Source organism: Anguilla anguilla, chromosome 4, assembly GCF_013347855.1.
Source record: "Anguilla anguilla isolate fAngAng1 chromosome 4, fAngAng1.pri, whole genome shotgun sequence".
Classification (NCBI taxonomy): domain Eukaryota; kingdom Metazoa; phylum Chordata; class Actinopteri; order Anguilliformes; family Anguillidae; genus Anguilla; species Anguilla anguilla.
Genome location: NC_049204.1, coordinates 15,345,645 through 15,369,470, shown reverse-complemented (window position 1 = coordinate 15,369,470; position 23,826 = coordinate 15,345,645). Strand labels below are relative to the sequence as shown.

At 38.4% G+C, this 23,826-nt stretch overlaps 1 protein-coding gene across 7 annotated transcripts in view; it reads right to left on the bottom strand.

Annotated features, from left to right (window-relative positions):
- Window positions 1-23,826, bottom strand: part of mllt10 (MLLT10 histone lysine methyltransferase DOT1L cofactor) — a 74,180-nt gene that overhangs the window by 43,752 nt on the left and 6,602 nt on the right. For 3 of the 7 annotated variants that reach the window (XM_035415680.1, XM_035415681.1, XM_035415682.1), the window contains exons 1-4: window positions 18,044-18,413; window positions 15,994-16,073; window positions 6,168-6,293; window positions 4,794-4,848 (exon numbers count right to left, since the gene is read on the bottom strand). In XM_035415680.1, coding sequence (XP_035271571.1) covers window positions 4,794-4,848; window positions 6,168-6,293; window positions 15,994-16,073; window positions 18,044-18,206 — 424 coding nt within the window. In that variant the 5' untranslated portion in view covers window positions 18,207-18,413. Of the gene's footprint in view, window positions 1-4,793; window positions 4,849-6,167; window positions 6,294-15,993; window positions 16,074-18,043; window positions 18,414-23,826 lie in introns of those variants that run through there. The other 4 variants (XM_035415683.1, XM_035415685.1, XM_035415684.1 and 1 more) reach the window with 2 other exon arrangements.

Below are 23,826 nucleotides of genomic sequence, written 5' to 3'. Positions count from 1 at the left end.
GGTTCCCAGCCAGTGTTATGCAGTATTCTTACTCCGCAGGCACAAAGGAACCTCAGTCCTGCAGCTGCGGCACACTGGTGCTGTTTACAGAGCGATGTGACCTCCCGGTGAACCCTCCCACACCAAAAAGAGGAGCCTCTTCACGACCCTGCTCAAGGGCTCCGCCCCGTTGTAAACAGCAGCCGGAAGGGAGACTCCTCACGCATACACACCCAGCGTGCCCCTTCCATGCACCCCCCCCCCCCCCCACTGGCCTCCCACTAAAGTCATTAGCAAAATAAGCAACTGTCAACCACAAGAGGAGGGTTTGGGTGGCGGGGGGAGGGCGTGTCGCCATCCAGGTCAAGTTAAAGGGGAAATAAAAACAAAACAAATGGAAAGTTTCTGCGGTCAGGGTGAAGGGGGCTCCTGTAATGACCCCGATGGCTGCGGGTATCCTTCCCTGCTCCCAGTGACATCACAGCACAGGGAACAGACTACACACAGTGTCAATCAGGGCCTTTAAGACAAAGGTGTTTATTCTGAGGCTGTGTGCGTCAGACTTGCCATGATATCGCATTTTTTAAAATTGACAACAAAACAAATCTAAAATAAAAATGTAGAATATCTTACAATGCACTATATATTATAAACGCTTTGTTTGAAAATTCAAATCAAGTTTCAGATCATGTATATTCTATAATTAATTTCATTTTTAATTGTTTTATTTATAGATACAGTACATACCTAAAAGATAAGGATAAAAATAAATAATCATTTGTTTGGAGAAAAGGGTACTACCTAAGCTTATTCGATTTAAAGACCCCCTCCACTCGAAAACATGTTTTTTAGTAGGTAACTCCTCAAACCACCCCACTTGGACTCAAGCAAACCTCTAACTCATTACACTGGCTTTCTGGCTAACTAAAAATAAAACATTTAAACTATTGCATTTGCATCTGTATAATCTTTGCAAGAAACCATTAACATTTCTGAAATCCAAAGAAAATAAACCTACACGCTGGACAGTTCCACTTTCAGCATTTAAAAGTAAGCTACCTTGCTAACAAGACGACAGACCAAGTGTTTAACGTATAAATTCATAAAAATTTTGCACCAAAATCTGCATTGCGATTTGGTCCAGTAGGTAACCTTACCAGTCGTAAAAAAACCGGCCCACCATAATGACTTCTTCACAGCAGGGATATCGATTTTCTGTGCCGCTGTGCTTGTACTGGTAACTACTTTTTAACTAGGCTACTGTAGCTACCCTGCAACACCACATTTCTAAATGAATGTTGGCTAACCCTATAGATCCTCTACCAACATACAAATAATTTGTAGGTCTGCCACGTACAATAGCCAATTAAAAACTCTTCCATTTAAAAATATGATGTACACTTTCATTTATTTTTCATTCATGGTAAAGGTAAAATGACTGAATCCATGTCTATGTGTTTCTTTCACCTAGAATGTAGGCTGTGTGTGTATGCATGCATTTGTGTATGCATGCCTTTCATAGCCTGCATTTATATGAATTACTATTATCACTTACTCATAATACAGTACAAAAAGAAATGATATCTGATGAAAAACAAGTTCTCAATGGGCAAAAATGCCAAGTTACTCACACATACAAGGCACTGTCTATAAGTCATTAATTCAAACTGGCAAAATCTAGGCCTCTCATTAGATGTATTGATATCAAAAATACACCAGGTTACAAGAAACCATACTGGCTATCTTAGCTCGCACAAATTCAACAAGCTATAATCCAAAGCAATGTTACCCAATGTTCTCACTGTTTCAAGTAACTTGGCCCTGTGTTTTTTTAATCTTACCATCTGAAGGCAATGTGGTCATTCAAACTTTGTGTCACATCAAAGAGCAAATAACAAAAATGGCCTCATTCAAGACATTTAAATGAATGTATGAAACTGATGGTGAATACCTACAGAAAGGATATTCCTCTAGAACAGATATGTTTATACTTGGTTGTCAAGATCATTTTACATAATGTACAAGTTTTACACAAAATATGGTTATACTTCCATGCACTGAAGCCCCTGTTCATATTCAATTGGCTACCACTGTCAGGTTTAGAAAAAGTTATGCTGAGGCAAAAAAAAATTTGGCAAGAGATGGTAATGGTTCACAATGCAAAATGTTAACTATGCAAAGTAAATGAATGGTGCTGAAGTATGATATGTTTCCAAGTATATTTGATACATAGACAATCTGGAAATGTGAGAATAAAATAAAAAATGATGACAACTAACAATTAGCCAATGAATTACTGGATAAATGAATCAACAGAAATACTAAATGAATAGGTCACCCTAGCCTTGCAAGTGATTTAGTAGGACACATTAAACATAGATCACTGAAGACAAACAATACACCTGACAAGTGAGATTACGCTTCATGTGTATAAATGAAATTAGGCTGTCAGAGAGAAGTTGAATCTTCAGCAACCAACCCCATGGACCTTTTGAGAGGAAAGCACATTTAATCTAAAATAAAGCCACTTGAGGTAAAGTACCCATTTGAAAATCAGTCTGTGTCTGTTTCAATTGTTTTGCTTGGTAAACATCTAGCATAGGTATTTTTCAGTAATTCTTTTTTTCAGCATTGTCAATATTTGTGTAAGCTTGAAAATGAAAATATATAAAGCGTTATTTATAAATAGAAAAATTTACAGAAATGTGATTTGGGTACCAAGAAACACTTCTGAAAGATAATCTTTCCCAAATATCAAAATTTCTATATTTATTCACCATATGATATGTGTGTGAACTATACAACACTTCTAGAAGGGGGACAATTTATGAAGAAACGCATCATCACCACCCAAATTAGCATAGATGGAAATAAATTTTTTTTTACAAAAATGGCGTTCCATCATTTCCTTTCCCCATCTCCCCCTCAACTTCCCCACTGTCCCAAAGTGCCACGTGCAGTTACATGTATACAGTTATGCACCAGCAGTCTAAGCAAAGGCAGGCAATTCAAACGTTTTGTAAGTAAGACATGCTTCCTTAATTCAGGGCCAGGATCCAAGATAGGGCTGGGCGAGATAATTATTGATTAATTTCGGAGCGCAATAACAATCATCACCACTATGTGGTGTATTACCTTTCTTTCAGTCTTTTCTTCACAACATCTGAACTTTCAGAGGCAAAGTGAAATGCTTCCCGAAAAAAACCCCCCATCTATTGGATATTGATAAGACAGCCATCAGCAGCAAAGCCTTGCAGCTTCCACGTGATTGACAAACACACACCACATGATCACATGGCAGTTGTACGACCTTGCCTGCTACTGATTGGCTGTCTCCCATAAATTTCAGTTTTTTTATGGAAGTGTTTCACATTGCCTCCACATCAGTAATAATTAAAGAAAAAAGAAGGCATTGTAACACATCGTGCCGATGATCGTTACTGTGCTCAAAAATATTTGATAATTATCGCACAAGTAGTTTATAGTGTGCAGCCCTAATCCAAGACAGATGATAACACTAGTCTCGGTTGCTACTGGCTAGCTAACCAACTCACAAAGATTATTACAGATATAGTGACTGCCCTAGGAATAGGCTCAGTGGACTATGAGGAAGCACCGGACCATATTGATTTAAATGTGGATATTCAGGCTGCAGAGTTTTACACCAGGAGTAGTAAGGAAGCAAGTCATAGCCAGGCTTAGCCATTAACTCTGAATTGTTGTCTTTGCAGAAACTGTCTAGTGATGTCTCTGGAGGAAAAATGCCTTTGCTTGGGCAAGACTTGCAGTCATAAAGAGCAATGATGAGCGCTCATCCAATCTGCCTGATCAACCATGAAATCTTCAATGCTTTCACTGACAGACACGTATTACAGACATTCTTCACACCAAAACCCGAAAAAGCATCTGGAGCCCGTAAGTCAACTGGCTGACAAGCAAGCGTAACTTAGAGCTGCAAGTCTTCAGAAGTACATCTGCAAGTTGTCTTGTTTTCTCTTGTTAAGTGGAAAATTTGACAAAACTGTATCATTAAAAAAATGATTATTATTATTTTTTAGAATGTTTGTGTTCCAAACAATTTGGATATCAAGTAAGTCTGCAAGTCGTCTTTCCTAGTCCTTAAAATGTTGTCCACAGCCACGGCTAAAAATGTCCTTATAGAATCAAGACAATAATCAGTTATAACCAAGTCACAACAGTATAGAGCATACTGTATTGTAGGAGGCAGTAGAACTGCCCATAGCGCCACCCCACAACAGTTGCGACCCTCTATTCACCAGAAGGCTCCAGAAGACTGGGTAGGTTTTCTTACCCTGCTCATGCCTGTGCAAATTGTACTTTCTTCTTAACTGTTACGCCATTAGTATGCTAATATGCTTAGTATGTCTGCTAAGGATAGCTACAATCACAATTTACAATGTAGTCATTTAGCAGATGGTTTTAACTAAAGTGACTTACAAAGGGGGAGTCCACATAGCTCTTCCCTAACTGTCCATTCTTATTGTTGACTCCCTCTACTACAGGTTTGAGTCCCTAGCCACCTCTTGAGCCTGCAGTCAGCCCCACCCTTCATCCCAGCCTGGAACCGCACCCCAGCATTGCCACCTTTATACAACCAGTTCTGAACCGATTCAGATGGGTCTGAACACCTTTCTTGTTGAAAATAGTTTGTGGTTTTCATTATTATATAAGCACTATTCATTTCCTTGAACAGTTAAACAATTGGCAGAGTCATTTTATCTATGCAACAAATGATTTCATATCTTCAATCAGGCCCAAAATATTAAAGAAACATAAGGTAAACAATGACTTGCCTCCATTGTCTGTCCTCTTGAGAGCACCATCTTTGTGGGGACACAGTTCACACCTCTGAAAAGCAGAAGAAACAAGAGCTGAGATGTGTTGCATATACACAGTCTAAGCAAAGTTAACATTGGGGCAGTGCTGGCAGTCAAACATGCACCTCATAACGCAGAGGTCAACATGCTTAACCAATCCAATCAGATGCACTTGCAGTACAGAACCCACAGAAAAAAAAACAACCAATAAAGGATTTGAAATAACTGATCTGTTACCTCTCAATACAACTCTATGATACAAAACAGAAAATTGACATTACAAAAATCCAAAAAAGCAGGCCATCTTCGTATTCTGATCTTATATACAAGGTCCAGTTTTCAGCTTTAATACTGCACTGATCTGCCACAAAAGGGAGACGCAAAATAGATGTGAATCCATGCTCTTGGTCAGTGCATCAACACCATATTGCCTAGATGGTGTGTGGTGAAAGCTGAAGCCAGGGGAAGGTAGTCAGTGTAAGAACGTTAGAACAGACACAGCAGAGGTGCAGAGCTAAAGCCATGCTGACTTGCTGTTTGAGGAAAATGTGGATGATAAGGTAGGACCAAAGAAAGCCAGGAATACTCAGGGTCAAATGCACGGCTTGGTTTAGAACAATGAGGATTTTATGCTTGGTAACATGCGCTTATTTAAATTACAATGAAAATGCCTTTTCTCTTGAGGTCATGACAGCTTGACTCTCTTATGGATAACTCATGGGACCAAGATTCTCCACAAAGCAAGTGAACTTCTAGTTTAAGACTGTGTTTACATCTGTCAGAATGCCTTAATAGAAGCCGCAGTTTACAAAAATGACAAATCCAGCGCTGATTAGAAGGAGAAATATGGGAAAACTCAAAACACCTGACCCTCAGGTCAGACATGTGTCCAGTTTATGTGACACCACAATCAACTGGTTGCTTTTGAGATGGCAACCTTGTTTAAAATCCATACTTGTCATACCAAGTTTCCCAATGTCCTATATAACAAAAAATGGACCATGTGGCATCGCAAGAGATAGCCATCTCTTTCACAAAGAATAGTACACACTGCTGAAATAAAGATGAAGATATTCAAGAAGAGGATCATTACTGAAATTACAGAGCCTCTCAAAAGCACATGCTAGGACTTTACCTTAGATAAGTAGACCTATGCCTAACACAGGGACGTCTCGTTAAGGACTTTTTTCCAGCTCAGTTGTGTCTGCCTGCTAAGACAACAGCAATCAAAATAACTTTCATTGCTAGCATGCTTTAACCTGAAATAATTTACAGAGGTTTAACATCAAGGTGCCAAAACTCTTGTTGGTGGAACTACATAAGGAGTACGCAAATGGACAGGCCACATACCCAAGTATTCATAGTTTTTAAACTTTTGGCCAGTCTCTCGTCTTCCTCAGCTTTGTGTTGGGTGCTGGCTCGTCCTCCTCCATCAAGGGCCTGCTGACTGGGCTTTCTTCCCTTCCACCCCTTAATCTTTAGTATGGAGGGATGGGACAGGGCAGGTGGGACGCACATGGAACACACATGAGGCTTACTTTTAGTACATGGGATCCCAGCTGCAACTCATCTGCAGGATTTTGGAGCTACAGTTCTGGAAGCGTCCGTATAGATGGAATCCTCATAGTACAATACCAGGACCAGCTCCTACACTGGATTTGATAGGATTTTCCAGCATGCGGCGATATTTCAGTTGACTGAATTCAGCACGAGGTGACCAGAAGAAAAAACAATAATAGGAGCCCCTATGGAGACTGAGTACAGGTCCCTTAAACTGGAATCCAAAAAAAAATCCATACTTGCTTATGGCAGACGTCACTGAATCCTGTCAAAGGGCTCCATTTCAAGCTTGACATTTCAGATCTTACTAATATTTGACACCCATAATGTATCCTTGGAGTAGTGATGTTCATGATTAATCAATGATCGATTATTCTTCATTGCACATTCACACTGATCAAGTGTAACAATTAAAAAGATTTTATTCATTTTATTTTGGGTTGCCAAACATTACACTCCTCTTTTGGAAAAAACTTAATGGTTTAAATTGTTCGGCAGATGGAGCTGTATATTTTTACTGAGCCTACTGAGACTTGAACATATACATGTCGGTAATGGTGCCAATGACAAGATGAACCTACCTAAGCAGAGTTCAACATAGGATCACTTGATCACAAAAGCAAAGCGGTACACTGTGAATACTGCAATGCAATTAACAAGGACATCACTACTACAAGTCCCATGATGGACCGCATGCGGAACAAGCACTTGGGCTCAAGTTGTGAGAGGATGATGAAGGCTTCGCTCAACCAACCATGCCTGAAATGTTAGCGCGCAAGCAAAAATGTGATGAGCACAAAACAGAGACAATCACACAAAAGGTGTGTCAAACCATTGAAAAAGACATGATGCCAATGAACATGATCAAAGTTGATGGTTTGCTTGATGAAATTAATTGAACCAAACTACAAATTACCATCCAAACTACAGTGGTACACTGTATTCAAATGCATGAAACAGTAAAACAAGAATTGACGCACAGCTTTCCATGCCTGAAAAATTAGCCCTCACCACAGCTGGACTGCACTCAGTAGGGGGAGCTACATCACTAAGACATACCACTTCATTACAGAGGACTGCCAGCTTCAATGCATGGTGCTTCTCACTAAGAGACTGTCTGTTAAGCATACAGCCCACAATCTGGTTGAGAAGTGCAACGATGTTGCCACTGCTTGGAGGACTAACTGGCCAGGTGTTAGCCTGTGTTCACGATAAAGCAAGGAATATTGCGGCTGCCAACTCGTCAAATCGAATTTGATTGGTATTGGATGCCATGCCACGCGCACGTGCTGCAGCTGGCTATTAACGATGGATTTAAAGTGTACATCCATTGCATTATGGTTGCTGCAGTGAGACTTGTGAAACACTTCCACCACAGCACACTTACCACCAAGGCAGTTGAGGCCAAACAAGGGCCAATGCAGCTGCCCAAAAATAGTCTGATTAGCAAAGTCGAGACGGTTGAACGCTGAACAGTGGCAGCTGTGCCTGACTGCTCAAGTCAAAAAACCTCAAGATGCAAGGAACCTCAAACCTAAAGACGAGCACTGGACCAACAAGGTGGACATGGCGCCAGCCCTAACAGTACTGAAATGCGCCTCTACAAAGATGTTTTCTGAGAAAGTGTCAGTGTCGGTTTCAAACATTTATCCCATAAGCTTCGGCCTTATCCAGACACACCTTTCAGGTGAAGGGAGACAGCAGCCGGGTGAGAAAGTTTAAGACAGAGTGTGAAGACACTTACAGAACGCTTGAATGTAAGGATAAAACTAATTTCATTCAATGATTTAGCTATAATTTCTTATTTGCTAAATACGACAGTCATTAATAGCCTATTAGCATAAACCTAACGATTTGGCTAACAACAGAAAACTATTTTGTTTTATTTACTTATTTTTTTAAAAATACTAAAATTTTACTTTTTTTTTTTTTAATAGTTGGACCAAAAGGACTTCATATCATATGCTGCATTTGCCTAACCCTGCTGGCGAGCTAAAATAATGAATGGGAATGAATGAATTAAGTTACAATAAACTTTTTTTTTTTCTCTGTTTTTTTTCCATCAGGAAAAAAAGCCAAAATTCACAGGAACAAATGCACTGCGCTCTATAATTGCAGATATTCCAAGGTCTTGTTTTTAGGATTCCATGGGCAAGCATGACCACAGAAAAAGCTACAAAAAGAACAGTTAAAACCAAATAATCCCATGAAGAAGCCAGAAGCATTGCCATGTAATGGAGAGCAGGGTGACTAGATGGATACAGAATTGGCAGCCGTCAACAAGTGCCTATCTGCTACGGGGGGCTGTCCTGTCAGTATAAGCCTCCCAAAGGTATGGTGAAAAGAAGCTGAAAGTAATCTCAGACAATCAAACAGAAATTGAGAACTTTTATCAATCTTTTAGGGTAAACTATTCGATTCACCACTAAAGTACACTTTGTAATAGTCCTGTAACAGTACCATAAAAAAAAAAGTGTAAGAGATTGGCATGTGTATATACTGGACAGTTTAGAACATCATCTGAAAAATTGAGCAAAATTTTTAAAAGTCACATTGAAATAATTAGATTGCATCAATTAATTAAAAATTAAAATTAACAAAGAATTAAGTGAAAGGAATCAAACATGACCCATGTTGTAGTACAAATCTGTCATTACAATAGATATTGTTATTTATATAATTATCAGTATTAAAAGTATGAAATGATTGCCTCCTGACCATGTAATTAGCAGATATTAATGACACAGGAGTGCCCTCATTCAGGAGTCCCAAGTATGATAGTGCTGAATGTGGTTCTATGGCCAGTAAAAGAACAGGATGATAGGCGAGGCAAGGAGACCACATTTTTGGTATTTTTCCAGAGTTTTCTGAAAAAAGGCTGCATTATCAATATTTAACAGCCTCCATTTAAGGTTATCATGTCATGTAAACAGTCACACTTCCCATAGTTCTTAGAAGCTCAACTGTCATCTCCATGTAATCCTCACCATCTTGAACACACGTCAAAATCGGCAATGAACACAAACACACAGACATGTAGCCTATGCCTGAAAAGTTTGTTCGCAGCGGAGCTCTAATACCTACAACTTTGGGGAAATAAAATATCTCCACTATCATTGCAATAAGCCTACCTGCAGCTTTTAAAATAGCCTATTCATCTAGAGGTGCTGGTCAGAAAAACCATGTTCACCCTAACAGATACAAGTGTGTGATCTTTAAGCAGTTATGAGGCAAGAGTGACTTGAGACAATCTTAAGTACAGCCATCCCATTAGTCCAATCTACATGCACTGCCATCACTGACAACAGCGGGTATGTGAGGGGCAAGGTAGAGCCAGAAATCTTGTTGGAGCCATCTTCATTTATTGTCAGCTTCAGTCATGTCTCGTTCCTTTTGGATTAGTATGGTACGTATGGTACAGCTACGTATGGCACATGCAAACACAGTAGAAGCGAGTACAGACCAAACTTAACAGCTTATTGCCATATTATAATCTACAAAGCCAATAATACAACACTTGCTCCAAAATTATATGATATGAAAGGGACAGTTCACTTTGTTTTTTGTTTTGTTTTTTTAAATATTGTTTTGGTTATTGCTTCAATTGGTCCAGAGTAGAGATATTACGTTTTCATAAGCTTGAACCAATTCATTTTATAGCATTTATTCACAATTAGAAGCATAAATACTACATTTTACAGTATAGATTCTTTAGATGCATAGGTGCCTTGTGATAGATGGGCAGCCTGTCCAGGGTGTATTCCTGCCTCTCGCCCAATGCACGCTGGGATAGGCTCCAGCACCCCCCGCGACCCTGCTCAGGATAAGCGGTTATAGATAATGGATGGATGGATAGCATAGGTGTAAGGTTGCACGCACTGGAGGAAATGGTTCAAAGCATAAATAAGAATAAACATAATTTTTTAAAGAATAATCAGGCAATTATATTTAAATGCATGTATAACTTCTGGAGGCATAATGTGGCTGTACACATTATGCCTTGATTTAGACCACAAACTCCAGAATGCTCCTACACTAGCCATTGTAAAGCCAGCTGGTCATCAAAAGAAACTTTGAAGCATCTGTAAACATCCTTCACTGCACATAAAAACTGCCTGGATTTATCAAAAACATCAATAAACTGGAATTCATATAAAAACTGTTGGTCCCTTAAAGGAATCACAGACTGACCAAGGATCAAGAAATGAAGGTAGTGATCCAATGGTAGATTCCTTAGAGGCTGTTCCCTTACGTGAGTACAATAAGATATTTTGAAGACACAAAAGAAAATATACAGCTCTGCCTCACAGCAAAATTGACTGCACTGCCATTGTTAATAAGATGGTAAACACTTTGCAGGGTTGATGGGGACTCTTGGGGCTCGAAATATAGGATACCCTCACAGGCTATCCAATCAAACATAAAATGCACACTGTGGTTCAATTTTCCCAATGAGGACAAAGCCTTTCATTTATACTGGTAAAAATCACATATCTGAATTGTGCTTCACAATCTATGCATCCTTCACAATCCAACTATGTTCAGACTGGTGCTTTCCCTTTGTAACTTCACTAAGAGAAGCAACATAGCACAAACTCTCTCACAGTATTTTCAGATAATTAAATTACTGCATGTACAACTCCATCCAAAAACCATCTGATTTTCTACAACTGAAATGCTGACATTATTTTATGAGAAGCATAACAGGTTTGCCCTGGGTAAATGTTCAGATGGGAGTTAATTTATCACCATCTGAATTTGAATCAGCAAAGAGAAAAAAGCTGGGCCAGGATGCCTAGTTCTAAAGTAAGGAAGAATCTGGGGGACAGTGATGATGCTCCATGTAATTTTTTCTGCTCCAGCCCAATATCAGCACGTGATGCCCTTAATCAGGACTCACATATTCTTTTTAAAAAATATATTTGTTTAATGATTTTAACTTCAACCAAAAAGCCTGTTTGCAGCAGGCTTTTAAAAATATAAAAATGAACAAAAATATAGGACAGCTGCTTACAGTGAACACATTAAAACTAAAATTATACAAATGTATTACTTAGGAATCACCCTACCCACTCCATCCCACCAAACCCCAACCCTACCCTTCCACCCCACTCAGGCCACCCATCCACACCCATCCCTTGAATCTGAATCGAAGTCCAAATTTTGATAAACATTAAAAATGTCCATTTAAAGTGCTTGCATGACCAAGGAAGAGTCCACATCCTATAATGCAATGGACAAGGATAAATATCAACGGCAATTATTTAATTGCTATAATTACATATGCTTTGCCCTTAAGAGAATAGGTTTCTGAAGTAGGACACACATAGGGTTGGGAGTGATGTCTTTTTGGAATATTTTGGTATAGGCGTTAAAGGGCCAGGAAACTGGATTCAAACAGTGGTTATATCCCCCATAAGTGACAATTGATTGTCTTCTTAATATTCCTTTCAAGTTCTTCTTTTCAATTATAACCACTAGACAGCAGTAAACTAACAGATTATTGGGACCAGTTTCGCAGACAAGGACAGGGTAGTCGTGTATCCTGTGCTCATTAACATTCAAATTCGTAAGACGTCATGTAAAACCATTCCTCATCGCTAGCGAGGTTAGAGTGGGTTACAGTAGTAACCATGTACTACCATACAAAATGAAAGAAAGCAACGCAAACTAGGCTTTACCACCGTATAGTGTAACCTAAAGATCATTCAATGTCACAGGGCTACTGTACATTAACACTCGACTCTATAGCAGTCTCAAACTCTGGACATTAACCTGAATAAAGAAAGCCTATGATTCCAGATGTCTAAGCTTGAAAGCCATTTAATTGTCGCTAGCCTACTTACCGTTCTACCACATTCTGAGACAAGTTCCAGGTGAAAACTGGCACTGCAAATATTAACTGTGCAGGTAACTGTAATACCGCAGTGCCCTTGGGGACCAGAAATAAAACCCATTTCTTGTAGGTCTCTTCATTTTTGAGAAAATAAAAAAGCATTTAGATTTATCCGCATCCAGAGAAGGGGCTATGCTTAGGCATTTTCAACTTGGCTTGCCTTTTGTCATTGCCTTGTGTCATTTACAAATTACATGTAGAAAGAAAAGGATTTCACTGGGCCTAAGGTTCTTGTTACATGACTTACACCCAGTTAACCTGGCCCACTGAAAGCCTGGCATTTAGCCAGCCAAGGGGGAAAGCAAGCCAATTTTGGCACAGGCTTTAATATGTATTTGCAAGAATCATTTTAAAATATTTCTCAATTTTTGCCCAAAATATGTTAAAGTTGGGGCAAGACCAGAACATGTGTCCATGACCTACAGGTGGACTTACAGCTAGGCGATGAAGGGTCAGCATTAGTAAAAATTTTGGCCAGCTTTGCATTAGTCAACATTTTGCATTGTTTTCCCCAAAGTTTCCAAAGATCTTACTGTGAGTGAGGTACATATACTGTCATAGAGAATTACAAATTTTGAAAGGAACCATATTCTTCTGACTGTCTTGGAGATATTAGAAAAACTGATATTTTGGTAGGTTGTACATATGACACAACTGAGTAAATGATCCAAACTTTGCATCAGTATACAGACTAATTATGGACTAAATTCCCTTTGAGTACCAAGCCCCAAAGATGGAATTAGAGAGCATGGAAAATTATGATAGTCATCAATAGGGGAGTGAATTGCTATCATAAGCAAAAAATGTCTCCCAAATTGTGACACAATTCTGATTGAATAAGTGTTATGACAGTGTCTGTTGATGTTATTTTCTTTAAGTTTCTTTATTTAGCTAGGGTAACACCTTTAAGGAGATACTATGAACTGGTGCGGTGATGCTTAACAAAATGTGTGTGAATTGGGCATGCATATGGCTGCTTTTTTCTCTTCCCACAAGCTTTGTGGGATGGAAACAGCTTATAGTTGGATGTGACAATCAGCCTAGAGACACTGGAGAGGAAGAAGTTAGCCATCACAAACAGCAGTGAACAACAATATTTTCACCTCTGGTTAATTTTAACCCTAGAATGAATAATTACCCCCACCTAAAAACCTGAACGAACTGACAATCGTCAACAATGAGGGCTGGTCGCCATACGAGACCAGCGTTGCTGGTGCTAGTTGAAGACTGCAGTGGATATTCATTACATTTCTCAGTTAAATATCACCAACCACTATGTAAATATCACCAAATACTGGATAGTATTTTATTGTCTACATTTGATAAGGACATTGGGCGGTCGGAGGCGAACTGAAGTAGGTATTTGGATCCAAATTGGAATCAGACAAGTTGCATAGACTGTTCATCAGCTAGCAGAAGAGAGTTAAGTCCCCAGTTACGCGAGGGTTTGGAGCTGTCAGGTAGAGCCACATGAAATTAAATGGCTCCATGATCTGAGATAATAATACTGAGATACAAGGAAGGGCTAATATTCCCCAATAATTTATTATCTAAAATGACATAATCAATACGGGTAGGCCCTATATGTATTATGGTCACTGGAGAAGAAAGAGAATACTTTTTGTCAGGAAACTTAAATCCCCAGATATTTGAAAGACCATTCTTGGAAATGAAATCCTTGTTAATTTTAGCAGATTTAGTAAGTTGAGTTCTATTCGATGATCTGTCCAGTGTGATGTTTAGGACGTAATTAAAATCACCTCAGATTATGAGGTTGTAAGTATTGTAACCATACAAAATATTATATAGTTTTGTTGAAAAAATTACCGTTGTCATAGTTTTGGGGTGTAGACATTGATCAAAATGACAACGCTGGTGAACAATCACCCAGAAATGATAAATGTTCCATTCTACATGGATTCCTGTGCTGAAGATGCACCATGAGGCTCATTCAACTCAGGTTGGGATACACAACCCTGACTGTGAAGCAGCTTGTAAACACACCTGACTGTTACAATTCCCAGAATAAACCCTTTGAAAATGAAGAAAACTTCCCAGAATGCCATGCTTGTGTTCAAGGAGCGTAAAACTAAAGCCTCAGCACCACTTCATTGTCTGTCCTCAGTTTTAAACACTGCAGCTGTATTGAAATCTTGGTAACCAGGTACAAAAACAAACCAACATTATCAGTGTTTCGGGTGAATTCTCTTCCAGTCAAGCTACCTCAACCCACTTTCAGAATTGCAAAAGTTCTACATAGATTCCACATTGTAAGAACAGAACAATTCCAGCATGCTCATACACACGGCACAATTGAATAAGCACAAACTACAGAAATATGTCTGCCTTATTTAGAAAATTACAAATGAACAAAGCCCAAATTAAATCTAACCTTTGGGGCTGCACATTTGTCTAAAAACAAATAAAAGAGGATGACACTGAAACCAAGCTTAAACTGCAAGGAAGTGAACAATCCTCCGGGGAAACTTGTCACTGTTACATAGTTTTCACACCATATTGCGCTGCATAGGAAATTCAAGTAGAGTGGCACTACTAGAAAGGCGGCATTTATTACAGAATGGTATCAAGTGGAAAAATCTGCTCCTAAATTTCATACTATGACAGAAATAATGGAAAAGCTTTCAGCTACACAGTATATACTGCTATTGTCTTACAGTGCAAGACAATTGGGTCAAGGTTACAGCCCTTTTCAGAATAAAAAACGGGACCGTCTGTTTATCTAATTTCCATATCCTCTTTCTATGAAGCAGGTTTCTCCTGTCAGGAGTTAGATTTTGTGTCAGCAAAGAAAGTACTTTGGCCTTAATACCACAAATGGAATTACACTGATTCATGTATTAAATACTGATTGTGGGCAAGGACCCTTTTTTGTTTCTGGAGGGTGCACTTTTATTGCGATGCATTTATTTTACAGTACCAAACAGTAAGCTCACTAAGGTGGCCCTTAATTTCTTGTGGGGTGACTGTAACCTCCATGAGAAAGGGTGTACACAATATTTCAGGCTATGGGCCCCTTGTGTGACATCACACCAAGAGCGTAACTCCATACATTTATATTCATGTCATATTATTGATAAAGTAATAACATAACATAATGTCAAGAACAGGCCATTCAGCCCAACAATGCTCACCATTTTCTTGCTCTGATTACCTACAGACTAGATAGTATCTAATGCTCTATTGCATTCACAATTCTGGACTGGAAGCACTGGAACCTTAAACAGCATACCTGGGAGTTTTGATAGAAATAATTTAATTTACAAGTAAACTGGACAAGAACAATGCTGCACAAAAAGAACCTCTGAGGACATGCTTCTACCAGCGTGAGAAGCCCAACAAGGCGGTACACTTCTAGAACAGGCAGCCCTAATGATGCACGACTCTTGGGGTAGCAAGTGGAGCACATCTACAACTTTTTACCATGGATAACCAACTTAATACAGGAAACTTGTTTGATTCCATAATTATGAACCACTTGAAATTTTGATAAAAGGCTTCTGTAAATTCCCTTTATATCAAAATCACAATTAGTCTACATTTCCACATTATCTGTGCTGGAAATAAACTACCTCAAAAAGATAATTCAGTAGGCGAACAGCACGGCTGCATGCAACAAGAAAGTTCAAATGTTCAGAGAAAAAGGACAATCCACACGCAACCCCTCCTCTCCCTAAAAAAACAGGTCATCATTGAACTTACCACTCGAGCTGCCCGCTCCTGGGATTCACATTTTCTACAAAACCAGGGGCCAGTAGGGACTTGGACAATACCATAGCATGCTGCACAAAGAAAACAAAATCAACCTCAAACACCTTGCATTTCCTCCATATCACAAGAAAATACAGTATTTGTAGGAAATCTTGCATTGCGGTTAACTGTCGAAAATGAATTATCTCCCAGCAAAGAAATAAAATATGCAAACATTCAGAAAGCCTGTTGAAGGAAAGTATAAACAAAGCTGTACCCTTCTGATTGAGTTAGAAGCATTTGACGGCATGTCTCATTTCTAATAAAACACTAATAAAACACTAATACACCTAAATGATCCCTAAAATAAGACCTGAAGCATCATGAAAGATATTTTTCACTTACGGGAAGCATAACAACAGCTCCAAAATAACAATTCACAGGTGAGTTGTGTTGCACAAAGCTTGAACAATTTTTCACAGCCTGAACATGATCAAATTGACACACATAATAAGCTGCGTCTATTACGTATTGTCAGTGCAATTCAAATATGAACAGCTTTGTTATGTGGAGGGTAGGGGTGTAGTCCCACAAAAGAAATACTTTCATCATATACACCACATCCTCAACCATAACATTGTGTAAGATGTGTGACGTGTGGTAGACAGACAAATTTTCCTAAGGCCGCCTTTCAGAGTAACCAACAAGGCTGTTGATGAAGGATATGACACTACTCTGTTTCCTAGGCTGTATTACACTGTATTCATGGTGACAACATCTTTCTGAATATTTAACATAATTTTTTCTTAAGTTTTTCTTTGGCTAATTAGGGTTAGGTTTCACGCTTAAATTTGCAATATAACTAAAGGGAATTGCTACTGTGCATTTACATATGTTCAAATATTTGCCACATTAATTCCAATGAAAGTCACAATATACCTACTGTTGAATGGCTGAGGCAGATATATAACCTATAGGACTAAATTCAATTATTATTTAAGTAAGCTTAATTAACTTGATTTTGAATTTTTTGTTCAAAGGAAAACAAAAACAATTTACACAATGTATAATCTATACCATTTATTTCAAATGCAATGCAACAAATTTGCAGTTTGAGAAATCACCATTTGTTAGCCAGCTAGACATGTGTATGAGTGAGGTGGCATACAGAGGATGCCATGGTTTCCATGGAGATCCATCACAATGCTAGCTACACTGTTTCCTAACTGTAACCTAGTAAAGTAGTTTTCAAACAAACGTTGAAGCGAAATTTACGCTTAAACATTTGTTTGAACATTTGGATGTTAGCACCAATGTTTAACATCATTCAGCCATGAATTGTAATATTAAGATACTTATTTTCAAAATCTACAATCTAGCAAGCTACATAGGTAACGTTATGGCTACTAGGCCAGAAGACCGTTTTGTGTCTGTTTGGTCATCAAACTAACTATCGCTAGCTACATACCACTAAAGAACCGGACGTTACACGCTAGTGAACAACATTTACAAAAACAGTAACGCGGGCATAAAATAATATCGTAGCTCCACGAGAAACTTGCTTGACGCCACCCGAAGCTACTTTGCGTGAATACTTATTTGTCAACATTGTAAACCCCAATATGAGGTAATAAGCCGAGAACTACACTGGTTCGAACACCATCCATAACATTAACGAGATAGAAACAATGTTGCAAGCTATGGGACTGCAAAAACGGATGTTACTAACTGTAAATAGGTTCTTGCGATATCAGAAAATTGTTATAAGTTTCCAACTACCCTAATCATTTCTCTGAACATGATTTTAATACATTGTTAAGCTTGTTATGTAGCTAATGAAATAGCAATTTCTTGCTCTCAATCGTTAGCCAACAAGGTGGCTAGCAAGTCAACTCGCTAAATACATACCTAGCGAGCTAACTAGGGCCTTGGTTGGTAGAGCTCTATTCTTAACACACATCCCTCTAAAACACTGCCCGAACAAGATTCAAATCGGTAACGTTGAATGTTTAAACACGTAGCTAACGACTGAATACTACAGAGAGAATTCTCTCTTTTTTACCTTGATGAACAGCGACATTACAACCATGCCCGTCACAGTAAACCAGTGGATTTTCAGCCCAGCCTCTCTCATCTGAGCAAACGCAGCAGCCTCCAATCATCTCCTTCATATTATTCGCGAAGTAGTCGTCTTCCACTGCCTGAGACGGCTCACTGGATACCATCTACGAGGAAAAGCAAGCATACGTGAAAAGCTAAGCAGGAGTTACATGCGTTATTGCTTCTATGTCGTTATTTTCTTTAGGTTCCACTTTGTTGAAAGGCCATGTTGTTTGGTTGGGTTTTACGCTCGCTACTACCACCGTGATATTTCTCGTTCCACACGCAGCGCGAGCACACTGGGGACCAGTCCCACAGACACTGCACGAGCGCATGCGCCCGCAGTGACAGGGGCGAACAAGGAGGGGATAGATTGGCTCAGTGCGAGGTCTCTTTTCAGGGCAAAATATTCGTGAAGGTTATGAGAACGAAACGCCATTTTGGCTCTATGACTTCTCGCGTAGCGAACTAGGCTATTATGTAGTTTATATTTTGGATTGGGGAGGTAAGAACTTTGAGTTTTATATAATGCACTCCTTTCTGAACCATTCAGACAGCTAGTTGGAATGCTTGTCGGACAAGGTGTTGAAAAACTAAGCAGCAGTGAAATGCATCATCTGTCTCTCTTATGCAGGGATAATTCGGTAACTTTCTGTTTCGCTGAAGAAAAAGAGCACATCCTGAATATTTATGTGTAAGTCGTTTGATTGGCACGCTACGAAAACTCATTTGAATGTTAGCCATTCTACGCTTCTTAGTGCCTTGCCGAGGTACATGGAAATACTTAATTGACTGTATACATACTAGCAGTTTATCGGCTAGTAATTTGCGGCACCGTGGGTGGATTAGTTGGATATCTTGTGTAGTTGATTTGGTATACATATCACAGGTACTTCGACGTTCGTATCGTGGCGGCATTTTTGCTGCTTATTTTACAAGCTCATTATCTATCTTGCTGGTCCTCTCTCTGATTTACTATCACTTCATTTAGCTAGGCTAGATCAATAGTCTTTTGCACAGTAACGTAGGCTACTTTGCTTAAATGCTTTGGCTAGCTCATCTTGCTGTCTACATGGCGGTTTTAAAATACTTTAAGAACTCGACAGTGTTGCGTTTTGTAGATTGACAAACCAGACAAAGTTAACACTACAAATTACACCGAAACTTTGTAACGCATAAATGCATTTTCTGAGCAATATCACTCTTTATTAGGCTACCAGATGAATTCCACATTTTCCGTAGTATGTACTATGTAGCGGTTCCTTGTAAACGTTTATTGGGTTAAAGTTGTAGGCCTAAGGTCAGTCATATCAAGTTTAGATATTTCAAGTCAACGTAGCCTATAATAATCGCAACATGTGGCAACTAGTATCTAAGCCATGTTATTGAAAATAAAGCAATAAACAGACGGACACGCTTCATGTTCCATTAGCTAGATAAAACACGTTTAAGTGTATTTTTTGCGATACCGATTCATAGTACATGTAAAAATAAAAAAAAAATACTACTGATTTAATGAGGGATTGTCTTTGCTGCTTTGGCTATTTGATCAAACTAATTTGCGGAAAACAAGACTTGGAAGCTTTGTTTAAAACTCGAATTCGAATGCTGTTATTTTGGGGCCTAATGTATTACGCTTTGTTAACCCTTTAATATGATCTGATTACTTTATAACTGTATAAGTAAGCTTCCTCTCTCATTTGAAAAAGAAAACCTGAAGTTACTGGTTTTGACAGTCAATTTATGTTTATTATTTGGGGTCTATCTTCCCATTTTTTGTTTTACAATATTGCTGTACCTTTAGTAACGTGTAGGCTCCCGGCCCTTCATTTGTAGCCTTGTTTTAATGTGTCTGTCGCTGCTGATTTCACTGAAGTCTATTTCTGCTCTCTAAAATGTTTTCTCAAAACGACAAGATTACTTTTTTTTTTTTTTTTTTTTACCATCACTCAACCCCAATTTAAGACTTTGACAAATATTTTCCTATTCACACCAATGTGTGAGATGTGGAGTTTCAGAGTTTTGCTCATTGTATGGCTGCATTTATGTTTAAACGATTATATATGTCAATTATTATGCTTAGAAAGCATTACAATGTGTTGTGTTGTTTTTCCACCAATCTGTTTTGCCCTGTGCCTATAGACATTATTTTTGAAGCCATATTTTCTGTCTGTTAATATAGCCTATATGCATACATACTGCATGTGTAAGAAAACAATTTCTTATAAATTTGAGAGGTTACTACATGTACAATGTCCTATGTTCAGAATTATCTATATGCAAAAATCGTACACACTAACTGAAATCCTCCATTTAAATAGATGCTCAAGAAGTTTCTTCAAAATGGTAACAAGAGGTAGGCTATAAATGCATGGCTGTCAACAAAGTAACACAGTAAAACAACAGATTGTACATGTCTGTTAGCAGCTACTCAAAAGAAATGGCCTGCACCCTTACTTTACTGAAGAAGAACATAAACATGGATACAGAAAAGGAAATAAAAACTCCCAAAATACTGTCTTTCCCCATTGTTCCCTCTTCACTGTAAAATGTAATAATTACATACTCTTGGACTAATTGATTGGAGGTCCACAGATTGGTTATTCTGAACACTTTTGTGGTTGCTTGCATCACTACGGGCTGAATAGTCTTGGTTTCCAGAGAAACATAATATGTTTGCCAATAATTTAAAGGGGCACACGAGCCTTCTCGGTATAATATGGAAAATGAAAGGACTATGGAAATAACTCAATTATTTGCTTTAATTTTGGAATGCATAAATGCAGGGTCCACAATGGGGGAAAGAGAAATGTGAATTGTGAAGTAGGAAAACCTATTACTTATCAGGGGAACAAAGGGAACTGGAAGGACAGCTGTTGAAGGGAGGCAACCCACTGAAATGGCAAATGATTTTTACAACTTGGACTTGATTAAGTCTGGGTCTCGCCACACTCATTGCTGAGAAAGAAAGCTGTTTGAGAGGCTAAATTGCCTGTGCTACTGGCACAATTTAGTGACTCTAACTGAATTTCTAAATGACAGTTTTTTGACAGAAGACTGACAGTGTCTTTTGCTGTGTTCTTGTTAACCAGCTACTGGTTCAGCTGTATCTTATGCTCTCATAGATTGAACAATGCATGTAATGCAGTATTTGCTGATGTAACATTCATGTGTATATTTTCACCTTAATAAAATAACATTTGTTTGCTTTGTGAATCTGAAATAATCCACATGATGTGAAACTGTTTACACATTTAAAATGTGCAAAACTTTCAGAATGTTCCTACCTGTGTAGTTTTCAAACTGCTACTCTGAAATGAACTGTTCTGCAGACATTTGTAGAAAAGGTGTTCCAGGAATAACATTTAAGTAAATTAATGTTGCATTTCATTGACCCAAGGTCACATCTTGGAATCTGAATAACCAGAATAAGTGCTTGTTTGTGAATTTCAATAATGAATTACATGGTGAAGGACTGAATTGCACTATTTATTTGGAGTGGCATTTTCCACACAGTGGAAATTGAGGACATTTTCCATTTTTTTATTTTTTTATTACTGGAGATAGAAATATCTTGTATCAAGTAGTTATTTTTATAGTGGAAAGCAGTTTAGCATACAATTGATAATAAGAGGTGACAGCTGATCTGCATGGCAGCCACTTTCATGTTTTTCAGCAGCCAGTTTTAAATTATACAGCCCTAATGCTAAATGCTATCCTGATTGGTGCTAGTGTACTGGAAAAGGAGATGTTGACTAAATGCATCACCATTAAACATAACAGATCATTGTTTTCAGTAAATACTTAACAGGATGGTTATACATGAAAATCATTGCAGAACAAAATTGATACAAATTCTTCTAAAAAATGTAAGCAAATTATTGGGTGGAACTATAGAAAGTTTAATTTTCAGTGAAATAAAGGGTGAAGGAATATGTTTACATGTTAGTTTTCATTTACACTTTGTGAAATGGCCCAAATCCAGCCTAGTTCTGCAAGGGTTGTCTAGGGAAATTATGGCATATCAACCGCTTTCCAAAGTATTTGGTAACACAGTTGTCACCAGAAATTCATAATCATAAGGTATTTTCTGTCTCAAATGTTGTCACTAATACATTTTAGCAAGCTGTTAGTGCAAACTCAGCACTACCTCAGGGTCTCTGAATGGACTCAATAATTGACTGGGTAACTGACCTCTTTATTCTGGCAAATAATGCATTTTGGTTGAGGTTTGTGGCAGATGTGGTTATCACAGGTAGGTATGTAATATCCATTAAAACGTAATACTGATGAAAGGTAGCATAGGCACTCAATTTAATATAGGTTTTAAAAATGACCAGTCGTGTGGTTTCATTCTCAATATATACTTTTTCAATGCTTCAGCTGTATGAAAAATGCATCTTGTGTGATGGTTGGTGCATTACAGTATGAGTTCTTTGATTTGGGCAGATATGTAATGTGTTCTGCAAGACAGGATGCATCTGAAAATTAATAATTTATCAACATGAAGTTCCTCTGTGCAGCTCCTCCCTGAGTTTCTGAGCATATAATATTCATACAGTGATGGCCTTTTGCAAGCTGTAGGTCACTCCATGCAAGAACTGCAGTAAACATTGAAGGGTGTCTGTCTAATTGCAATTAGGTTCAATTTAATGTGGCCCTGAATTCATATTTTTGAGAGAATTCTTCTTAAATGTACAGTCTATGCATGTGTGAGACAGGTGGTTGACATTTAATTACAGCCTGTTACCAAAATCTTGTAGGCTTTTTGGAGAGGAATAGAAGATCCAAAACTGATGTATGATGTTAGCTGAGAAATGCCCATTGTACTCCAAAGAAGGGACATGCTAGTTTGTTATTGTATCAGAAGAGAATGAACCTTGCTTCTGGATCCAGTGCAGTCCTCCCTGATCCCACAAACAGCAGAGATTTCAGAGCATCAACACAGCACTGTTGAGCCAGGAGAGAGGCACTCAGGGAAACAACCAGTAGACAACAACCTTAGCTTTGTTCATGCTATACACATGAGGGTATATCACTGTTGAGTATGAGTCCTCATGGCAGATAGGCTGTCTAAAATAGGCAATATTGCATGGCCCAAGCAGAGGGGCTTGTATGTTTTGTACTCTGCTCTGACATTAACACACAATTGGAAAAAATGTCCAATGTACTGAAGTCTTCTGTGGTAGGCAAGATCATTCATAGAAAAACTTGTTAGTGAATGTTTTCCCTTGTGAAGCCTGTTGTTTCAAATGGACGGCGACACTGTCTGAAAGAGGCTGTGTAAGGTGTTTCCGTTTACAGCACAACTGTATTTTAAGTAGGCATTTTGCCCCCCTCAGCCAAATGAGGAGTTTAATTTAACTATTAAAACACCAAGAGATAAGCAGTCACTGGAAATAAATAAATAAGTATAATGTAAGGCAAGGCAAGTTTATTTATATAGCACCTTTCAAACACAGTGGCAATTAGTGTTTTACACAGGCATAAAAGACAATAAAATTGCAATAAGGACAAAAACGTTTTTTGTGTGCCTCAGCCTATTTGTATATAAAAAAATTCAGTCTTTAATAATAACGTCCCTTCCATTTTCTGAATTGATTTTCCCTAACTTACCCTGCAAAATATAAATAATGGGTAAATAATATTATGCTAAGTATTGTTTATTTCAACATTTATCTTATTGCGGCATTTGTTAAGTAAGAAATACCTTTTGTGAGACATTGGAAAGCACAATTTACGCAT